The sequence below is a fragment of the Pezoporus flaviventris genome, unplaced genomic scaffold (genome assembly GCF_033815535.1).
Source record: "Pezoporus flaviventris isolate CSIRO_AGI_PZ_B2104156 unplaced genomic scaffold, CSIRO_AGI_Pfla_v1 ptg000001l, whole genome shotgun sequence".
In the NCBI taxonomy this organism is placed as follows: Eukaryota; Metazoa; Chordata; class Aves; order Psittaciformes; family Psittacidae; genus Pezoporus; species Pezoporus flaviventris.
This window is the reverse complement of record NW_026892549.1, coordinates 19422675-19440505: the sequence shown is the minus strand read 5'-3', so window position 1 is coordinate 19440505 and position 17831 is coordinate 19422675. Positions and strand designations below refer to the sequence as shown.

Sequence of the window (17831 nt, the reverse complement as noted above, 5' to 3'; positions counted from 1 at the left end):
TGCAGAATTCAAAGCAGTTGGGCCAGTTAAGTAGCAGTGGTTTAATGGAGACTATGAAATTTGTCATCAAATCAAGATTTTTAAGGTCGGTTTTGTTTTTGTTTTTTTTTTTGGGGGGGGGGTGTTTTGTTTGTTTTTTGTTTTGTTTTTTAAGTATGTAATAAGAATCATTTAATCTTAGATTCATTAAAATTTGAAGTTATTCAAGCTCTTTAGTTCTTGCAGAAGGATGAGTTTGGCAGAAATCCATCTCCTGAAAACTAGACAAGGGAGGATAAAGGCTCTTTGGACAAAGAACAACAAACCGTGGTGTACGCAGCCTATACTGAACCAAAAGTGCCTGCAAATGCTAGGTAGTAAAATAACTGGTGTATGTTACTGTAAGAACAGTGTTACAACCACTATTGACTTGTGTCACAGCACTTTCCTTTTTATGTAGGTGTTGCATTCTAAAATTACACTATGTTTGCAATCCTTAACATGTGGAAAGTGCTTTCCCTATTAAGGCCCCTCCCAAATATGGACTCTGCCATGAGGAATCTGTGTGCCTTTGAAGTATGAATTTTTTCCTCTGATTACTAGCATGCAATTCATGGCACAGTAATTGTTTCCTTCACAGGGGCATGGCCCCACAGACTATTGTATTAGCAGTCATAACTCTGCCATGATTATTGGTCTAATGCCTTTAGCATGGCATATGCTGCATTTCTTGACAAGCAGTGCAACTCAATGTCCAAAAGTAATTTTCCTTTGCTTCTGTTGTCTCTTATATCAATCAAGACCTACTGTTAGTTTATATTCATAATTTTGAGTTTTCTATAAATCAGGGACCAGATTTCATTCTGGGGTAATCTTTTGTTTGTTTGGGTTTTGGGTTAAGTTGGTTTTTTATGTGTTTTTCTTTTTAATTTTCTGAGGTGAGAAATAAACCCTTTTTATATGTCACGAGTGCTTAAGCATCTGAAAGCAGTGTATTGGTGGGTAGCTACAGTAGCTCCGTGTCCTTGTAACTTGTGCTATGATGCCCCTTTGATTCTCATGGGCTTACTAGTCTTCAGCATGGATGAGAAGACAGGTGTTGCTGCTTTTTCCCTCCCCTATTTCCTAATTATCCCTTGCAGTTTATTTTTACACTACTTTCACAACCCTCTCCTATTCCTTTTTCTGTACCATTTGGTTACTTCAGCTGCCCCAATTCTTCCATCCATTAAACTTCTGCTTTTCTCAGCAAAGATTTGTGTACAACATTTTCCGTAAACACCAGCTTTGCTATGCCCAGGTGGCCTTTGATAAAACACCTAATGCTGTGGAAATTGCAGATTTTCATTTCCTTTGAGAGCCATTTGAATGGGGGTGTAGAACCTTTCACTGGGATCAGTGGTGGTGAAAATGTAGCCAGAACTTAGACTTGGCCTTTAGGTTTGACCAAGAAGACTAGAAAATAAGTCAAGACAACTGAAGCCATTATGGTGATTGTGATGTATGTTACCTTGTTGTCTTTTTTTTTTTTTTTCAGGGAGACTTTTCTTGGGCAACTTTTGTTCAGTTGACTTCAAATTTGGGTTGCTGACTTTTCTTAGCATCATCATTGAGGCCCAATAATGAGGGTAATACAGAGAAGCTGGTGGATTTCTTATAGAGAAATTGGTAACTAGATATAAACACTTTGAACTGTCACAGGGGTGGTAACCAGCTTGTTTTTCCTGGGAAATCCTCTTTACATTAAAAATAGTGGTGGTCTCTCAAAAGCTGTATGCCAGTTCGAGCTAGTGAGTCATAGTATAATTGTATAAATGGTATTGCAGAAGAGATTATGCTGACAGCCATAAGTCATGTGGGTAGCGACTGTGTTTCCCATGTGGTTTTAAGGGTAGTGCTACTATAACTTTAAAACCAGTCTTTGGTGCAAAGTTACCTGTTTGGAAGTATTTCTTCCCATCATTTCTGTTGTGTTATATATAATAGGAGTATCTTTACATAGAGTTGCTGTTGTTAGACTGAATCTCTAAAGAAATTTTACTCTGCACTTTAGAATGAATTATTTGGGCCCTTAATACAGGAGGTTACATGATAAATATTTTTAACTATGTTAAATGTTCTGCAGCTAGTGATGTTCATGGATTTTCACTGTTAATGAACTTCAACAGAAATAATTTCTTTTTAATATTTTGGTGTGAGGAAAACTGGATAGTGTTACTTTTTCAGAAAAATGAAATCTTAGAGAAGTGTTAATAAGTACTGTGCATGCAAATCTGAGGCACCAGAGTGCAACATTTAGGGTAGTTAAGCAATGCTTGACATTTGGAAAGTGAGTTGGAGTGTTTTACACAGGAGATAACATACATCGTGGGTACTGTGAACTGACTAATAGAGCTGTTAGGCAAGACTTTTAACTGACAAGATGGAACAAGAAAAGGAAAAAGCATGTTATACATGTTGAATAGATGACTGGACTTAAGTACTATGTTTGTCTTGGTCAACATGGTTTTCATATCTTTGTGCTGCAAATTCAGTTTTTCAGTTGCAGAGCAACTCAAGGTATAAACCCCCTTTTTGCCTAGAGAGCTTTATGTAACTGTTCTTTTATTCCCCCTTCCCTCTTTCACCCTTCTCCCACCGCCTTGATGTGTCACTCTTGCTGTAGAAAATTTATTCGGGTTTGTTGTTATTTCAGTACTATTTGTTTGATGTGAGATTGGGTGATGATTGCTCAATGGAGAAAAAACTCATAATCTTAAAAATAGCTATATGTGATGGCTCTCATCATCAACTTATTGTGCATTGTAGCTGGGTTTGATGTTGTTTGAAATCACTTCAGTGTCAAAGGCAGTTTTGCATTACAGATAATAAGGTTCAGACTTTTTAAACATCATTCAAAACATAAAGTACAAGGACCCTTAGTCAGAAAACAGGATTTTTAGCATTGCAGTTGTTATGAAAAATACATAAAAATGTAGATGCCAATATAAATTTCTCCCTTGTGTGTTTATTGTTTTTTGCAGGCACTATCCTGGTTGACAATATGCTGATCAAAGGGACAGCAGGAGGGCCAGACCCCACCATTGAACTTTCCTTAAAGGACAATGTAGATTACTGGGTGATCCTCGATCCTATCAGACAGACATTATACCTAAATAGCACTGGCCGAATTCTGGACAGAGATGTAAGTGTGGGGTTTGCTGTTTGTTTGGGTTTTTTTGTTCCCCATAGACATTGATTTCTAAATCTGTGAGTGCTCATAGACTTTAACACAAGATCTGCTAGAGTATAATAGCTGCATCTATCGTCCCAGATGGATGTGAGCAGAGTTAATTTGATTCTTTATTAGGACTTCTTGGGTGCATGAAGAAACTTGACGGCATGTACAATTATATGTGCATGAGCACAACAATAAGGGCCAAACAAATAGATGTGTGGGTTGAAAGAAATATACATATTGAAAGAAACTTGTCTTGTTTACTGAATTAAAAACATTTTTATACTGTTTTTTTGTTTTTGTCTGGAAGAAGTACTGCTTGCCTCATGTCCTGTGACACTTATTAAAAGCCTGCTTTATCTCTGTATATTGACATATGAGATGTGAGATAGAGCAAAGGAATTATGAATATTACAATTCACTTATAAGGTTTGACATACTCAACTGAAAATATGCTAGTTTAGATTCCTTTTTCTAAGGCAGCATAAAATTTGTGTGATATGCCCATTCTGAATAGCATTAAAGAAATATTGCCAGGCTAAGTTTGACTTTTATAAAAAGAAATATTAAAAGCACAAAATACAAGGAATGTTCTTATCTATGCTAATTTCATTGAAGAGAAACATTTTAAAAATAGAGACGCTTATCACAGTGTTGTATCTTTGCTGCAACTCATCAGAATCGGAGAGGAATATTGACTCAAAAGTGACTGTAATCAACATGGAAAGAGTGCTTTAAAGATCAGTTCCCCTCGGAGTGCATGAACATTTGTTTTGTATTAGCTTGATTGATTAATTTGTCTTCTCCATGTGTTTTGAGATATATCCATAAGTACCAGAAACAACATGCAAATTTTTGTTCATTTCCATTTTTACTTTCAAATTGCTAATTGAATTCAGCTGTTCTTAATTTAGTTTTAATTCAGAAGCTGTTTTCATATGTGAAGCAAAGGTATGCAGCACAGAACATGGCAGAGGGGACATAGTGGCAAAAGAATTCTTAAAGCATCAGCAAAGAAGTCGTCATTCCCTCAAGTGCCAAATGGCTGGCTGCCTTTGAGGAGGCAGACGTGATGGAGCATGTTTGGCTTTTCAGTTTTATTTTGAAGTCAGAGCAAAATGCAAGAGCCCCTAATGCGAGGTGAGGCTTGAGAACCACTCTCAAGAAATGTAAGGTCAGGTCTTCAAGCAGCCCACACAACTTGGCATATCCATATGGCAATAGGAAACAGAAGTAATTCCTGTTAGATCAGTGCTAATTCTCATTTCAGTGGCCCTTTTAGTGACACTTTTCTGTTTACAGGTTCATTCATCTGAGCTGCTTGATCCAACTTTAGGTGCTTTACCAAAACAACCTTGTCAATTTGTTTGATTTTTGTTACTAGCAACAGCCTGACTAAATTCATGAATGCTTTACTTTCCTATGAATACATATCGATGTTTTACAGTGACTTTCTTTGCAAGTAGACTCAAGTTGCAAGGAAACAAGTGGAGGGTGCGTGCACGTTTTCTTAATCATATCTAGGTAATATTTGTGGGTTTACGTTATGTAAAGGTAATATTGATATTTTGCATTGGTATTTAAGGGCTATTTCCTCATTTTTTACTATGAACTGTAACACTTCTTATCCCTAGTACTGTAGTGCTTGGAAAAAATATGTATTTGTGGTTAAGTTTAGTGGATATGAAAAGAAAATCTGAGATTTAAGGTAAAAAAACAAATCACGTATAGAATGAAAAAGTTGAAATTTATGTAATGGACTTATCTGAAGGCTGTTCCCAGCATTCAGAACCAGAATTGTACTAACCACTAAAATGCAAAATCAGTCAAGAGTGTGTTCTTTTTTTTTTCCTTTTTTAATTAAAAAACCAAAACTATTTTTTCTCATCTTTCAAGTTAAAACTATGCGAAACTTAGTAGTACCAATAACATTTGGGGTTTTATTAAGTTGAACCTTAAAATTCAGTTTTTTATTACAGAGCAAAAATGTAGTCTGGTTCACAAATGGTGCATATACAATTGCATTCAATATATTTGGGTACCCTTCCCAATTTTCTGTCTGATGTGCCCACTTCTCAACTCCCTGCTGATTCAGTTAGCCTGATCCGTTCTTTTTTTATTACTTTTCTTGAAAGAAAATCTTATTAGATTCCATTGATTGATTTTACTGAGACTGACAGTATGTTTTCCAAACAAAATCAGGTAAAAAGAAAATTCCAGACTTTTCTTCCAAAACTTTAAGTACTTAGGAAGGATGAATAATGATAAATCAGAACTGAAGGCAAAAGAAACTGCTAAAAGGTGTTGGGATAGTTTGTCCCAAGTACCATAAATTATTTGTTAAATTGTGCCGTTATGTATTTACATTTATTGTCTATGAAAGCCTACATTAAGTGTTTGTTTAAAGAACTGATTTTAAATCTAAGCATTGACCCAGCAGAAGTGGTACAAATGTGAAAGTAATGTTGGTCCTGTACCCTGTCCTATTTTATCAAAGGTGACAAACTATTTTTTCATATGTTCTTGTGACAAAGACCAAACATGTATTTTACACATCTATCTAATTACAACTAACTATGTTTTTTTCTTGGCCATTGCTAATAAATCTAGGTAAACTAATTAGAATTTGAAGTTTATTAAAGGTGATCTAAAAGCTCTTGGATCTTTTGTGGAGAATGCCAGCTTGAAAAATAAATGGAGATGAGAATGTTTGAGGCTTAATTTAAGTTACAGATATTTGGTATTTTCAATCCAAATATTAATAAACCAGAGGTTATAATGTGTGGCATTTGCAGGTATCTTTTTAAAAATGTATTTTCCCTTACAGCCTCCAATGTCTATTCAGTCCATTGTGGTGCAAGTCCAGTGTGTTAACAAAAAGGTTGGCACCATTATCAACCATGAAGTACGGATTGTGGTGAGAGATAGGAACGATAACTCACCTCAGTTCCAGCAGCAGCAATACTATGTGGCAGTAAATGAGGTCAGAACCACTTACTTTTTTTTTGTTTTCTCTTTTGTGTGGTGTCATTTCTAAATACCAGCTTTTGGTTCTTTCTCTTCTCATTTGAAAACCCAGTAAATTCAGTTGTTTTAAAATACCTTTTATTTGTGTCACTTCAGAAAAAGCAGTAACAGTATGCTTCAGTTTTTAAAATGTTAGCTGTTCTTTCTTTCTCTTAATACAAAGACAAGCATGCTTTCCATCAGGATGCTTGTAATATTGCAGAAGACACTAGAATCTGAATGAAATCTCAATGAGTAAAGCATTGTTTTCCGTTAAATTTGCAAAATGTTTTGCTACATTATGCAGTTGTATCAACAAACCTGGAAGTAAACCAAATGTATTTATGTAAAGCAAATAGTTCAAAAGGTTTTAATATATTGAAGCTTGGCAAACTGCAGTTTTGGTTTATGCTATTTCTCTTTATTAAATGATGTCTGTGAATGAAATCCTTTTGCTTTATTTTAATTATGGAATAGAGAGTTGTGGATTGGACTTCATATTATTTGAAGAAAAAAAATTATTTCTTTTTTGAGCTGATTAAGGTTTTTTTATTCTATTAGGGATTGAATAATCTGCTAATAATGGGTACAAAGGATCTGTGTTTTCTGTAAGTTAGTATCCTGGAGCTTTAGTAAGAAGAGGTGGAAGTGGGAAATTACATGCAGAAGTATAGAATCATAGAATCATAGAATCATTAGGGTTGGAAAGGACCTTAAGATCATCTAGTTCCAACCCCCCGGCTGTAGGCAGGGACACCTTACGTTAAATCATATCACCCAAGGCCTCGTCCAACCTGGCCTTGAACACTGCCAGGGATGGAGCATTCACAACCTCTCTGGGCAACCCATTCCAGTGCCTCACCACCCTAACAGGAAAGAATTTCTTCCTTATATCCAACCTAAACTTCCCCTGTTTAAGTTTTAACCCGTTACCCCTTGTCCTGTCACTACAGTCTCTAATGAAGAATCCCTCTCCAGCATCCCTATAGGCCCCCTTCAGATACTGGAAGGCTGCTATGAGGTCTCCACGCAGCCTTCTCTTCTCCAGGCTGAACAGCCCCAACTTCCTCAGCCTGTTTTCATACGGGAGGTGCTCCAGTCCCCTGATCATCCTCGTGGCTCTTCTCTGGGCTTGTTCCTACAGTTCCATGTCCTTTTTATGTTGAGGACAAGTAGTGATATATAAGCTGACACAGAAGGAGATGGAAAGATGGGTCAGTCTTTTGCAGGTAAAGATTGAAAGAATTACAGTCACATTTATTAAAATAAATCTTTTAAATACGTAAGGAGCATTGAGTCCCTGTTGGGGTTTGGTTTTGGGTGGAGGGTTTTTTTTCTTCTGTGAAAGAGAGTGATTGCTTTTATGTTGAGTGATTTTAGTAGAATTGATTTACTGTTTCCAAAAAAAAAGACTTTCATAATTTTGTGTGTTTGGGAGATTCAGCCTTTCAGTGTGTCTCCATATTGTTATGATCACTACATTGTTCTAAGTGACCAAGCATATAATGATGTGCAGGTCATCTTGTAAGCCCCAGGAAAGGAGTGGAAGAGGGTTTTTTATGAGTTTAGCCCTAACTAAGCCAAATGTATGAAAGAAACTAAAAAAAACTCTGAAACAGACAAGCCGCAACCAAGCCCTAAATATTAACTTTGAGGAGAGACCTGAGGTTGAGATAATGGTATACAGGTTTTTCTTACAGTAAAATGTCCCTAGTGATGACACTTTCTAAATTGAAATTTTCTCCCTTCAGGCAAATTTGGTAATCCATCTGATGGTTTTTCTTACCACCAGAATCTGAGGTCACAGAACACACCATCTGTATCAATATCAGTAAAGCCCTCCTTATCCCTTTAAATTGTTTTCAGGTTGGCCTTTACATGTTAATTGTAATTCCTATGTTTTTGCGGACTTGTTATGGAAGTGCCTTCTTGCCTTCACTAAAAGCAACATAAACATTAGTCTGAAGTGCCTGTATGAGCTGTGATGCAGGTCCCGGATCACTTCCAAGACCTGCATAATTTTTGCACTAAAACTGAAGGCAGGTAGTGCGCCAGTGCTGTAATACTAAGGAAGCAAGGATTTTCCATAATTGAAAAGTTCAAGAGGCTGAGTGAAAAATGCACTATTTAAATTTATGTTAAAAGATTTAGCAATGTTCCAAGTGCATTCAATGTTTTGGGTTTTTTTTCTGCATTATTATTGGGCAAAATACTGTGTTGCTTTTTCCACCAATTGCAGTCATGATTTAATTAGCTGCCTTGTTTAATTTTATCATTGTTATGCTTATAGCTTCTGACATGTCACCACTGTGCCCTTCAGGGTTAATGCTCTCATTAATTAAGAACAAAAAGTTCATAAAGCTTCTCAAACTTTCTCAAAGGTTTTAGTAAGTGATTATATCTTTTAATGGTAGTTTATTCTGCTAGTAATTGGCACTGCCTCTAGTGAATTTAACTACAGGAATGCACTGTAATAAGGGGTTTGTGGTTGTTTTTTGATTACTTCTGGTCTTCTGGGTTTAGTTTGCTTATAAACTAGAAAGTATAGTAGTTTATCTGACATAAGTAACATAAAGCAAATCAAAGTACAAGTAGACTTTCTTATTTACAGCTACCATACATGCGAGTGTCACAACTAATTCTTTTTCTAACCAGGAAATTTTGTCCATGTCAATATAAGTACTTGTTCAGGTGCTTTACAGGGCTGTGCTTGATAGTTTGTCTTATCAGCTGCCATGCCTTTCTCTGGTTGTCCTATATGGAATGAAGAACGTACACACTGTGCCATTATAACCATACTACAGTCCCTGGTGCTTGCACAAAACACGAGGTAGACTTTCCACACATATTATTTAACCCATCTACATGTACACAGTAAGTCCTGTTCTAACCAGAGTGACAGTTGTGTGCTCTGTCATGATGGTAAAATCTCCCCAAAAGCATGATGCTTTTGTATACATCTACCATAAGGAAATCCTGGGAAGATATGTCCCAGGCTTGCAATTTACCCTAAAATGTTTTTTTTTTTTTAAGGGATTAAAGTCTAGGGCTATGATTTTCCCAAGTAATCAAAACTCTTATATAATTGCTAGCATCTGTGATGTGAGACAAATAACTAGCTAGATTTTACTTTATTAGGTATTTTTTTTCAGTTTCAGAAATGTCAAGGGGTAAAAATATGTTTTTGAGAAATAGAATGTATTTTTATGTCAAATATTTTTTATATGTCAACTGTCCACAACATACTAAAATTAATTTGAAAAAGAAGCTGAGGGTAATTATAGTGCCAACATAAATGCTGGTTTCACACAATTGTTTTCCATCTGCACATGAAAAGACATAGTTTAAAATTAAGCCCATATTTTTCCAGAAGGCTTAGAATGAGACGGATTTGGTATGGTAGTGTCTGTTTTGGTTTACACCAAATGATATCTCAATTTTTTGTACTTGATTGATTAGAAAAGGAGGACATCTGCACTGAGTTAGACGAAAAGCTCCCCTAATACAGTGTATTTTCTCTCTCAGTGGCCCTTGCACATGCTCAAAGAGGAGCATAAGGACTGGGAAACTAGAAGTGATGCTTTCCTAATCAGCTCCAGTCACTTGCAGTTGTAAAATATATGAGACCATAGGCAGTGTATGTAACAGTTCTTGACCAATTATTTCTTCCCATTTCTTATAATTTTATATATTAAAATTCTTATTGCAAGAAGTACTGAGTAATCTGTATCAGCCTCTCACATGTTGTCACAGACATCAGTCGCAGCATCAGATGTTACATGGGTATAAGTTCAGAAATACCATGGTAACATTTACTTGATTTGCAAAGCCACCCCTCAGTTTTAGGAGTAGAGAATTTTATCATTAACACCTATTTGTTGATGTCTCTGTATTTCCAAGTGGTTAAGACTCCCTTCAATCTCTCTTCTACCTCTAGGTTCCTGCTCAAGTGCCTGAACAGGAACAAAGCAAATTCCATGCCTTAAAGCAAGCTTTCCACATCCTTGAAAATATATACATTCATTAGTCTAGTAACTATGTGATTTCTCTTATGAAATACAGGTCTCTTGTCTCCTTACCTACACAAGATGTTGCATAGCCTTTTTCATCATGTTTTGTCTCATCTCTGCCTGAGATGAGAAATACCATAATTTCTCACTCTACTGCTTCAAATACCTTCATCTGGATCCTAAAAATCCTAAGAAATCTCTTTACATAGATAGCGTCTGTAGCATTTGGATCTATTCTGCATGTTGTCAGACAACCCTTAGGGGGATTTAAATGTTTTCTTCTGTTATTCACATACTTCTACTTGTAGAAGACCCGTGAGTGAGGTGATCCAAAATTACAACATGAAGAGAACTTAATGTTTCCCTCCAGTGCATGCGTGTTTTGAAAATGTGTCTTTTGCATTTAAGTATTATTATTACATGTTTATTGGAGAAGTTTTTTTTCAGGAGGATCTTTTTTATTCTGTTAAATGTATGGGCTTCTCATACATAGCTGCAGTTGATGGAGACGATAATTTTTCGATTTGGTGTCTTTGAGTGGCACTTCTAGTATTCATAGACAGTTACAGTTAAAATTTGTTTTCAAGTTTAGCTTCTTAGTTTAAAGTCTAAAATAGAGTGTCTGTTCTCCTAAAATAACTGCCTTTTAAGCAAAATATTATTATCTAAGCATTTATAAATGAAATAGCTAGTTTGAGTTAATAGGGAATAAAACCCTGCTGGGGTTGGGGAGCAAGCAAAAGAAACACCCTACACATGTATGTGTGTACGTATGTGTTTATGTGCACACTTGTGTGTATTCACATACATGTATAAACAGTCTTCATTCTCCCTGGTCCTCAATAGTCATAGCAGGAGGCTAATGCAGACACAAAATAAGCATCTGCTTAAAATTAACTGGCATTTTGTGCATTAGCTATAGTCAAAAAAGTGACATTGTATTTAAACTATTTACTTTTTATAATTGGATTATGAAACAAATTTGGGGCATAATTCAGAAAACTCCTAAGTAATGCTGTTCTGACATCGGAAGTAACTAAGCTGATCATCACTATTGAGTTGTTGCCATGCATAGCATGCCACAGAGCCTGTGCAAGCACTAGGACAGAAATGGGCTCTTATCCTTCATGTCACATCTGGCCCAGTGCCACTGCCCTGTTAAGAGTGCGGGGTTTCAGGTTCCGTTTCTTTTTTCATCTTTTTCTTCCTTTCCCCTTGCTGCTTGGGCATCCATGTTTGTGAGGCTGGGACCACTGTCTTTAGTACATAGCAGGTTCCAGCATCACCAACAGCTTAGTGAAACTCTAATGCAAAAGCCCATTTTGAGTAGCACTCCAAATGGGTGCTACCATTTAGGAGCAAGTTTCTTTTTTCTCTTTCTAATGCTTTTTCAAAACAAAGAATGTGTCTCAGCCAAAAGCAAATCCAACTGCTATTCACAGCATTATGAATCTTCTCATAAAAGTGAATTAATGTATCAACCTTAACATTCTTATGATAATTAGAAAGACTCTATGGGCTTATTTCCTTTCCTTTGTTTTGTATTTTATATACTTTTATAAAAATGTCACATCATATTTATTAAAAAAAAATCTGACAAAATTGTATTACTCTGGTGCTAAATTTGACCATGAATATTAGTAACTTAAAGATATGAGTTACTTCAGTATGTTGAAACAAAGGTCTATAGTCAGGTTGAAATTCAGAAGAATTATGCAACTCAATTAACACTCAACAAGTGAATCTGTAGTATTGCCGAAAGTGTTTTAAAGACATGTAACCTAATACAGTGACTAGAAACCAAAATCCGATGCTGCTGAGGCACTATTGTTGTTGTCTGTGTTTTGTGTTGAACACAATTTTATCTTAACAGATTTTGTCTCAGCTAAATGCAACTCTGATTCTGCATTGCCTGGGGTTTATAAGACTGACTTTTTCTGCATTAGTTTTTCATATGAGCCTTGGTGAACTCAGGCACATTTCGTAACAGGTTTTGTTTGAAACGGTAGTGGAGTTACTAGAAGTCAGTATTACTTTCTTAAATATTCATAACCTTATAACTGCTTGTAAATCAAAATTTTAGACTTCCTTTGCTTTTTTGGTTTTGGGTTGGTTTTTTAGCCCTTAAGTTGGCAGAGATGGGAATCCTTTGTAAAATGAGTGTTTCTTGAACCCTCAGTCTTAAAACTTTGGCTTTGGGCTGTTGAAAATTGTAACATATGGTGTATTTTCATTTCTTCTAGTGTAATTATTCATATTTTTTCATTGTAGTATTGAAGTAATTATTCTCTGCAGGTAGACATCATCAAAAGGATATTAGCTCAGAATTATTAACTGTAAATCTTTGCTGACCTGTTTGGGGCCACCGTGAAAAATTACTAATTTTAAACTTTGTAAATAGGCAGTAATAGGAAAAGTTATTTTAAAAATGTTTTATGGAACTGTTGAACATTCGTATCTGCATCTAGAGTTCTAATAGACATAGATCATGTTTAAGGAAATGTGTAAGTGTTTCAGCTGTTGACTGTAGAAGAATAAGGTTTATTGTGTGCATTTCATCTCTATTTGTTTAATTGCATTCTTTTGAAATCTTACTTGCTTCTTGTCATCATGGCTCTTTTTTACCACATTGAATTCCCGCAAAGATTATTATCCTCAGACTGACATTAACACTCTCAGAATTTTTTGTTTATAATTCCTAACCTTATCTCTTGCATAAGGTAAAACAGTCAGCATGGTCCAACAGTTTAATTACATAACTTCGGTTTCTTTCTGTAAGAGATACTGAAGTTTAATACGGAGAAATCCAAATTCCTCTCGAAGGTATTCTCTGAAATAGGCATGCCTAGTGGGAAGGAGATTAAGTGGGGCTGTACAGATAGTTCAAGCAATACTTTCTGGAGCCATTTTTGATTCCTTCTCAAGGGTAGAAAAGTAAAGGAGTGGGGAACCCTTTCACAGACATGTTTCCAGCTTCTCTCGTCTCCCAGAAGACTTGGTGGGTGGAAGATCTTTTCAGAGAATGAGCAGAGTTGGAAACTGTGGGGAAAACAGCTGCTGTGTAGAATCTCTCTGCTACAGATTGGCATGGAAATAGTGTGGGGTGGTTTGAGCTCTAGGTAAGCCTTTACTGCCTAGAGAATGTGTGTATCTGCTAAAAAAACATATTTGATAACTGGTTTCAGAAATTATGTTTATCTTATAGTATATAATACAAAACTATCTCTATGTTCTGCTTTTTGCCAATGGCAAAAAATGATTAGCCAGTTTCTTTTGCTAACATATGCATTTATTCAAATGGCATGCCCATTTTATGTCTGTGAAATCAAAAGTCAAAAGCTTTGGTCTTGGATTTAGTGTATTACAACCAAAATAACTGACATGCAGACCTTCATGAACTTAATACACAGGTTTCTATTTTATCTACATTTTCCTTTCCGCAATACAAATGATATCAGAAAGGACACTGAAATAATCCCCTGTCACTCCATCATTTCATTCAGCTTTCAGCCTGCTCTTTTAGCTTTTGGATGCATGTTTCAGATACTTCCATAACATTCACTAAAAAATTTGCCTTGCATTTCCATGTTACCTGTCTTTCTTTATAGTAATGCAGTTCTTCATGGGGTGTTCACATAATAAGTAATCCTTATTTAAGTAAGAACAGTGCGATTGTTCATGTTGATAAATAACAATATATGTACATATATAATTTATATACAGTTGCATTTTATAAGGTGAACTGAGTTCTAACAATGAAGTGAATTGTGACAACAGTCTGTTAGAAAGCCGTCACAAATTATGGGTAAAACTGATACTGCTGGCTTATGGTAAATCGTTGCAATGTTGAGCACTCAGTATAAAAATATTGTGTAGCTTTGAATGCTGAGTTCCTCTCTCAAATGGTTAAAGGTAGAGTTTAAGACATTTATTTAAGAGCTCATCTGACTTTTTCCAGAGGCTACAGTAATGGGACATCTTGGGCAGGCTGGAAAGCTGAATGAAATGATGGAGTGACAGGGGATTATTTCAGTGTCCTTTCTGATATCATTTGTATTGCATAAAGGAAAATGTAGATAAAATAGAAACCTGTGTATTAAGTTCATGAAGGTCTGCATGTCAGTTATTTTGGTTGTAATACACTAAATCCAAGACCAAAGCTTTTGACTTTTCGCTGCAAGAGCATGCAATTGTAATTCTGGTGTTTACTGCTATTTCATTTTTACAACTCTCTCCTTTGTTATCACTTAATGATGTGCTTTACAGTGGTGGAGTCTTTTTATGTTAGTCATCATTTATCTGCACCCTGTCAAGACCCTGATGCAGCAGCTCTTGGTGGAACGGAGCAAATAACTATTGCCAAGCAGAGCTGCTGGCTGAACTCAATGGAAACCAAGTATTTGTGTGCTTATGAAAACCAACATAGTTTTTGGCATCCTTCAGCTGTGAGTACTTGTATAGGTCCAGCTCTTTCTCTGCCTCTTGGCAGCCGTGGAGGTAGCTGGTTAGGGCAGTCTCATCCTTTGGGACATTGCGCTGGAGCTCTGCCCTCTCCCGTTGCAGGACATGGCATTACATTATCCAGCTAGCAGAAGCAGTACAAACACCTCCTTGGGTGTCTGTTAGTTCTTGGGCTGTTCTGATGAGACAGAATCTTTTTAATAGAGATTTTTTTTTGGTTTCCAACAGTAACTTCTCCTTCTCATGACATCATGCTGGTGTTACGGCTGCCTGCAAGGTGTTGAGCAGGGATCTCAATGCTCCATCACAGCAAGTGCTGAGAAACCTGTGGGCACCCTAATGGAGTGGTGTAGCTAATGAGCATAATGCTTGACAGTGTATTCCCAACCCATATTGTGGCTTGCTATACACATGTAGTATCTTCAGAGCTGCTCCTCTCTGGGAGCACTAAGACTTTTTTGTTTTAACAACAGAAACATGGTGGATTTTCATCATGTGCCAACCCCTGACAAGCCAGCAGTGTGCCTGGGTCTTTCCGCTAACGAGACTGTGTCATTTAACCAATGATTAATTGACTAAACTAAGTGTTGTACTAGGTGGCTGTGCCCAGGTTGGGGCTGAAGAGTCTCTGTGAGGAGAGCCTGTGGCTGCCCTGGGCTGGCCACAACCAGTTCTGGCCAGTTCCAGCTAGTTCCAACTGCCCCAGCACAGGGCACAGCCCAACCCCTCAGCCAGTCCTGTGGTGCCTCAGGGAAATGGACTTAAGAAGGAAGAAATGCTGTGCAGCAATAAGGAGTGAGGAAAAAAATGTGAGGAGGAGAGGAACTGGGAGCAAAGGAGTGAAGCTGAGCCTTTGGAAAACGAGTGGGATAGGGAAGGGTGCTGTTTTGTCATTGTTTGTCAGCATCCAAATGCAATTTTAATTGGCAGTACATTGAATTCATTTTCCCAAAGTTGAATCTGTTTTGCCTGGGAGGGTAGTGGATGGGTGATCTCCCTGTCTTGTCTCCTAAACATGTTCATCTCTTTTCCTTCCCTGGGCTGCTATGGAGAGGGGTGAGAGGGCAGGGGCTGGGTGTCTGGCAGCTGGCCAAGGGCAGCCCATCATTAGTGTGTGTGTTGGCGGGGGGGGGGGGGGGGGGGGAAGCCCTACAAACCCTCCTAACCCTCCTTCAAATTTTCCAAATTGGTTTTCAGGTTGTTTTGGTCTTCTATCCCATATAAAAACATGAGAAAGCTCCTTCTCCCCTATACATGCACTTTGTCATAAAACAGGAAGTTACCTTGCTTGGTTTATGACAGTTGCCTCTGATTTTATACAGTCAGGTAAGGCTCGTGTTTCTGAGGTGATTTCTGTCCTATATTCTTGAAAGGCTGATGCAGTGTGAGAGGTACAATGCACAGACTCTCTGCGAGGTAATTCTCTTGCAATTTTTAGGGAACACTCAACTTTATACACCCACATGTGACACTTCTATCTATACCAATAGAAAGCAAGTCAGGTTCCTAGCAAAGCATAAACATTCATACTCATTGTGGCGTAAGTGTAGATAATGTGAGTAAGTATTGTAAGTTAAGCCCCACCTGTTATAAGAAAAGCTTTGAAGGATTCGGGTTCTCAGGCCTGAAAACATTTCTCAGAGAACTCTGGCAGGAGTTAAACTCTTAAAGTAATTAGCAGCTTTACAAATAAAGCAAGGCAAGGAACTATTACTATAGGAGGAAATGGGCAGTTAATTATTTGGGTTCTGGTGTGAACTACAAAACATAATAGTGAAATAGTATCCACATTTGCAACAAATATTTGAAGGACTCTTTGTCCTTTGCCACCTTTTTACAGTGTTTCAAACGTTTTTAGACCCTATACGTTTAATGATGTGCAACAATGTAAAATTTGGAGTAAAGAAGAGGAGTCAGTGGGCGAAATCTCTGGGTGTGATGAGGGCAACAGCTGGAAGCATGGCTGGAAGCAGTGTTCATATTGAATCCTGAACTGTTTGTTTATTTGGTTTTCTTTTTCAGCTTGATTACTCACAAAGTTTTCTGTATATTAAAATTTAGAAGTGATGACCCCAAGAAGTCAGTTGGACTTTTGTACTTGGTCTTAAAGGGTCTTGATTTCATGCTAGTTATCTACGCTAGGATATTTATAAATTGATTCATTTTCAAAATATAATTTTATGAGTCCTCAGTTGCTGCTAACAAAATATTGGAGAAACAGCATCATCCTTATAGTTGTGTAAATCCATAAAGCTCTCTTGGTGTCTCTGTTTAGATGCAATAATATTTATCTGGCGCTATTCACATTGCCACTAAGACACTGTTAAATAAATTCTGTTTACTTTTGCAGCTCATCTTTATTTTTCTCCCTGAGTCTAAAAAACTAGCTTGTATTTTTCAGATCTGTTTATATTTATTTCATTAATAATTTCAGGTTTAAGACTTTTTTTTTTTTATCTTTTTAAATACAAATGGGGTTCTGTCCTGATGCAGAGGATCTGTGGAATAAAAATGGAAATTGTTTTCACTCTCTATGTGATGCTTGGCATCAGTTAGAGTCTGAATAGACTGTGTCTAAATAGTTGCTGGTACATGGGATTCCAGACCAAACAAAGGCTAGAAGAGAATGTCAACCCTGCATTATACGCCAGAGATATTGCAGGTGTGAAGGCTTTGCAAACAGTTCTTTAATTGTTTCTTGTATTCCTTAAGATTTTAATGGGGATCTGTCTGTCTCTGTTCTTGCAGCTAACTCCAGTTGGAACAACTATTTTTACAGGATTTTCTGGAAACAATGGTGCTACTGACATTGATGATGGTCCAAACGGCCAGATAGAATATGTCATCCAGTACAATCCTAATGATAAGGTAAATGAATTTCATCTTTTTCTTTTCTTTTTTTTTTTTTCCTCTTCAGAGGTTTGTGTGTGTATATGTATTACATGTATATATATATATACACACACATACACAAAGAGCAAATGAACAAGAAGTTGCTAATGGACTTCATAAAGAAATCCTTTTCTTCATGATGTAGAATATACTCTCTGCCTGTGATCCTTGCTTACTCTGTAAACACAGATTAATTTACCTTCCCTTTCATTGTCATGCTCATAGTAGCTGGATAACTTCAGTATCAATCATTAATAATCCCGTCT

At 36.8% G+C, this 17831-nt stretch overlaps 1 protein-coding gene across 9 annotated transcripts in view; it reads left to right on the top strand.

The window, feature by feature from the left end:
• PCDH15 (protocadherin related 15) overlaps window positions 1-17831 on the top strand; it is a 364105-nt gene that overhangs the window by 91439 nt on the left and 254835 nt on the right. For 8 of the 9 annotated variants that reach the window (XM_061446935.1, XM_061446952.1, XM_061446917.1 and 5 more), the window contains 3 exons: window positions 3003-3163; window positions 6024-6179; window positions 17422-17541. In XM_061446935.1, the coding sequence (XP_061302919.1) occupies window positions 3003-3163; window positions 6024-6179; window positions 17422-17541 (437 nt within the window). The remainder of the gene's footprint in view (window positions 1-3002; window positions 3164-6023; window positions 6180-17421; window positions 17542-17831) is intronic. The other variant, XM_061446889.1, reaches the window with a different exon arrangement.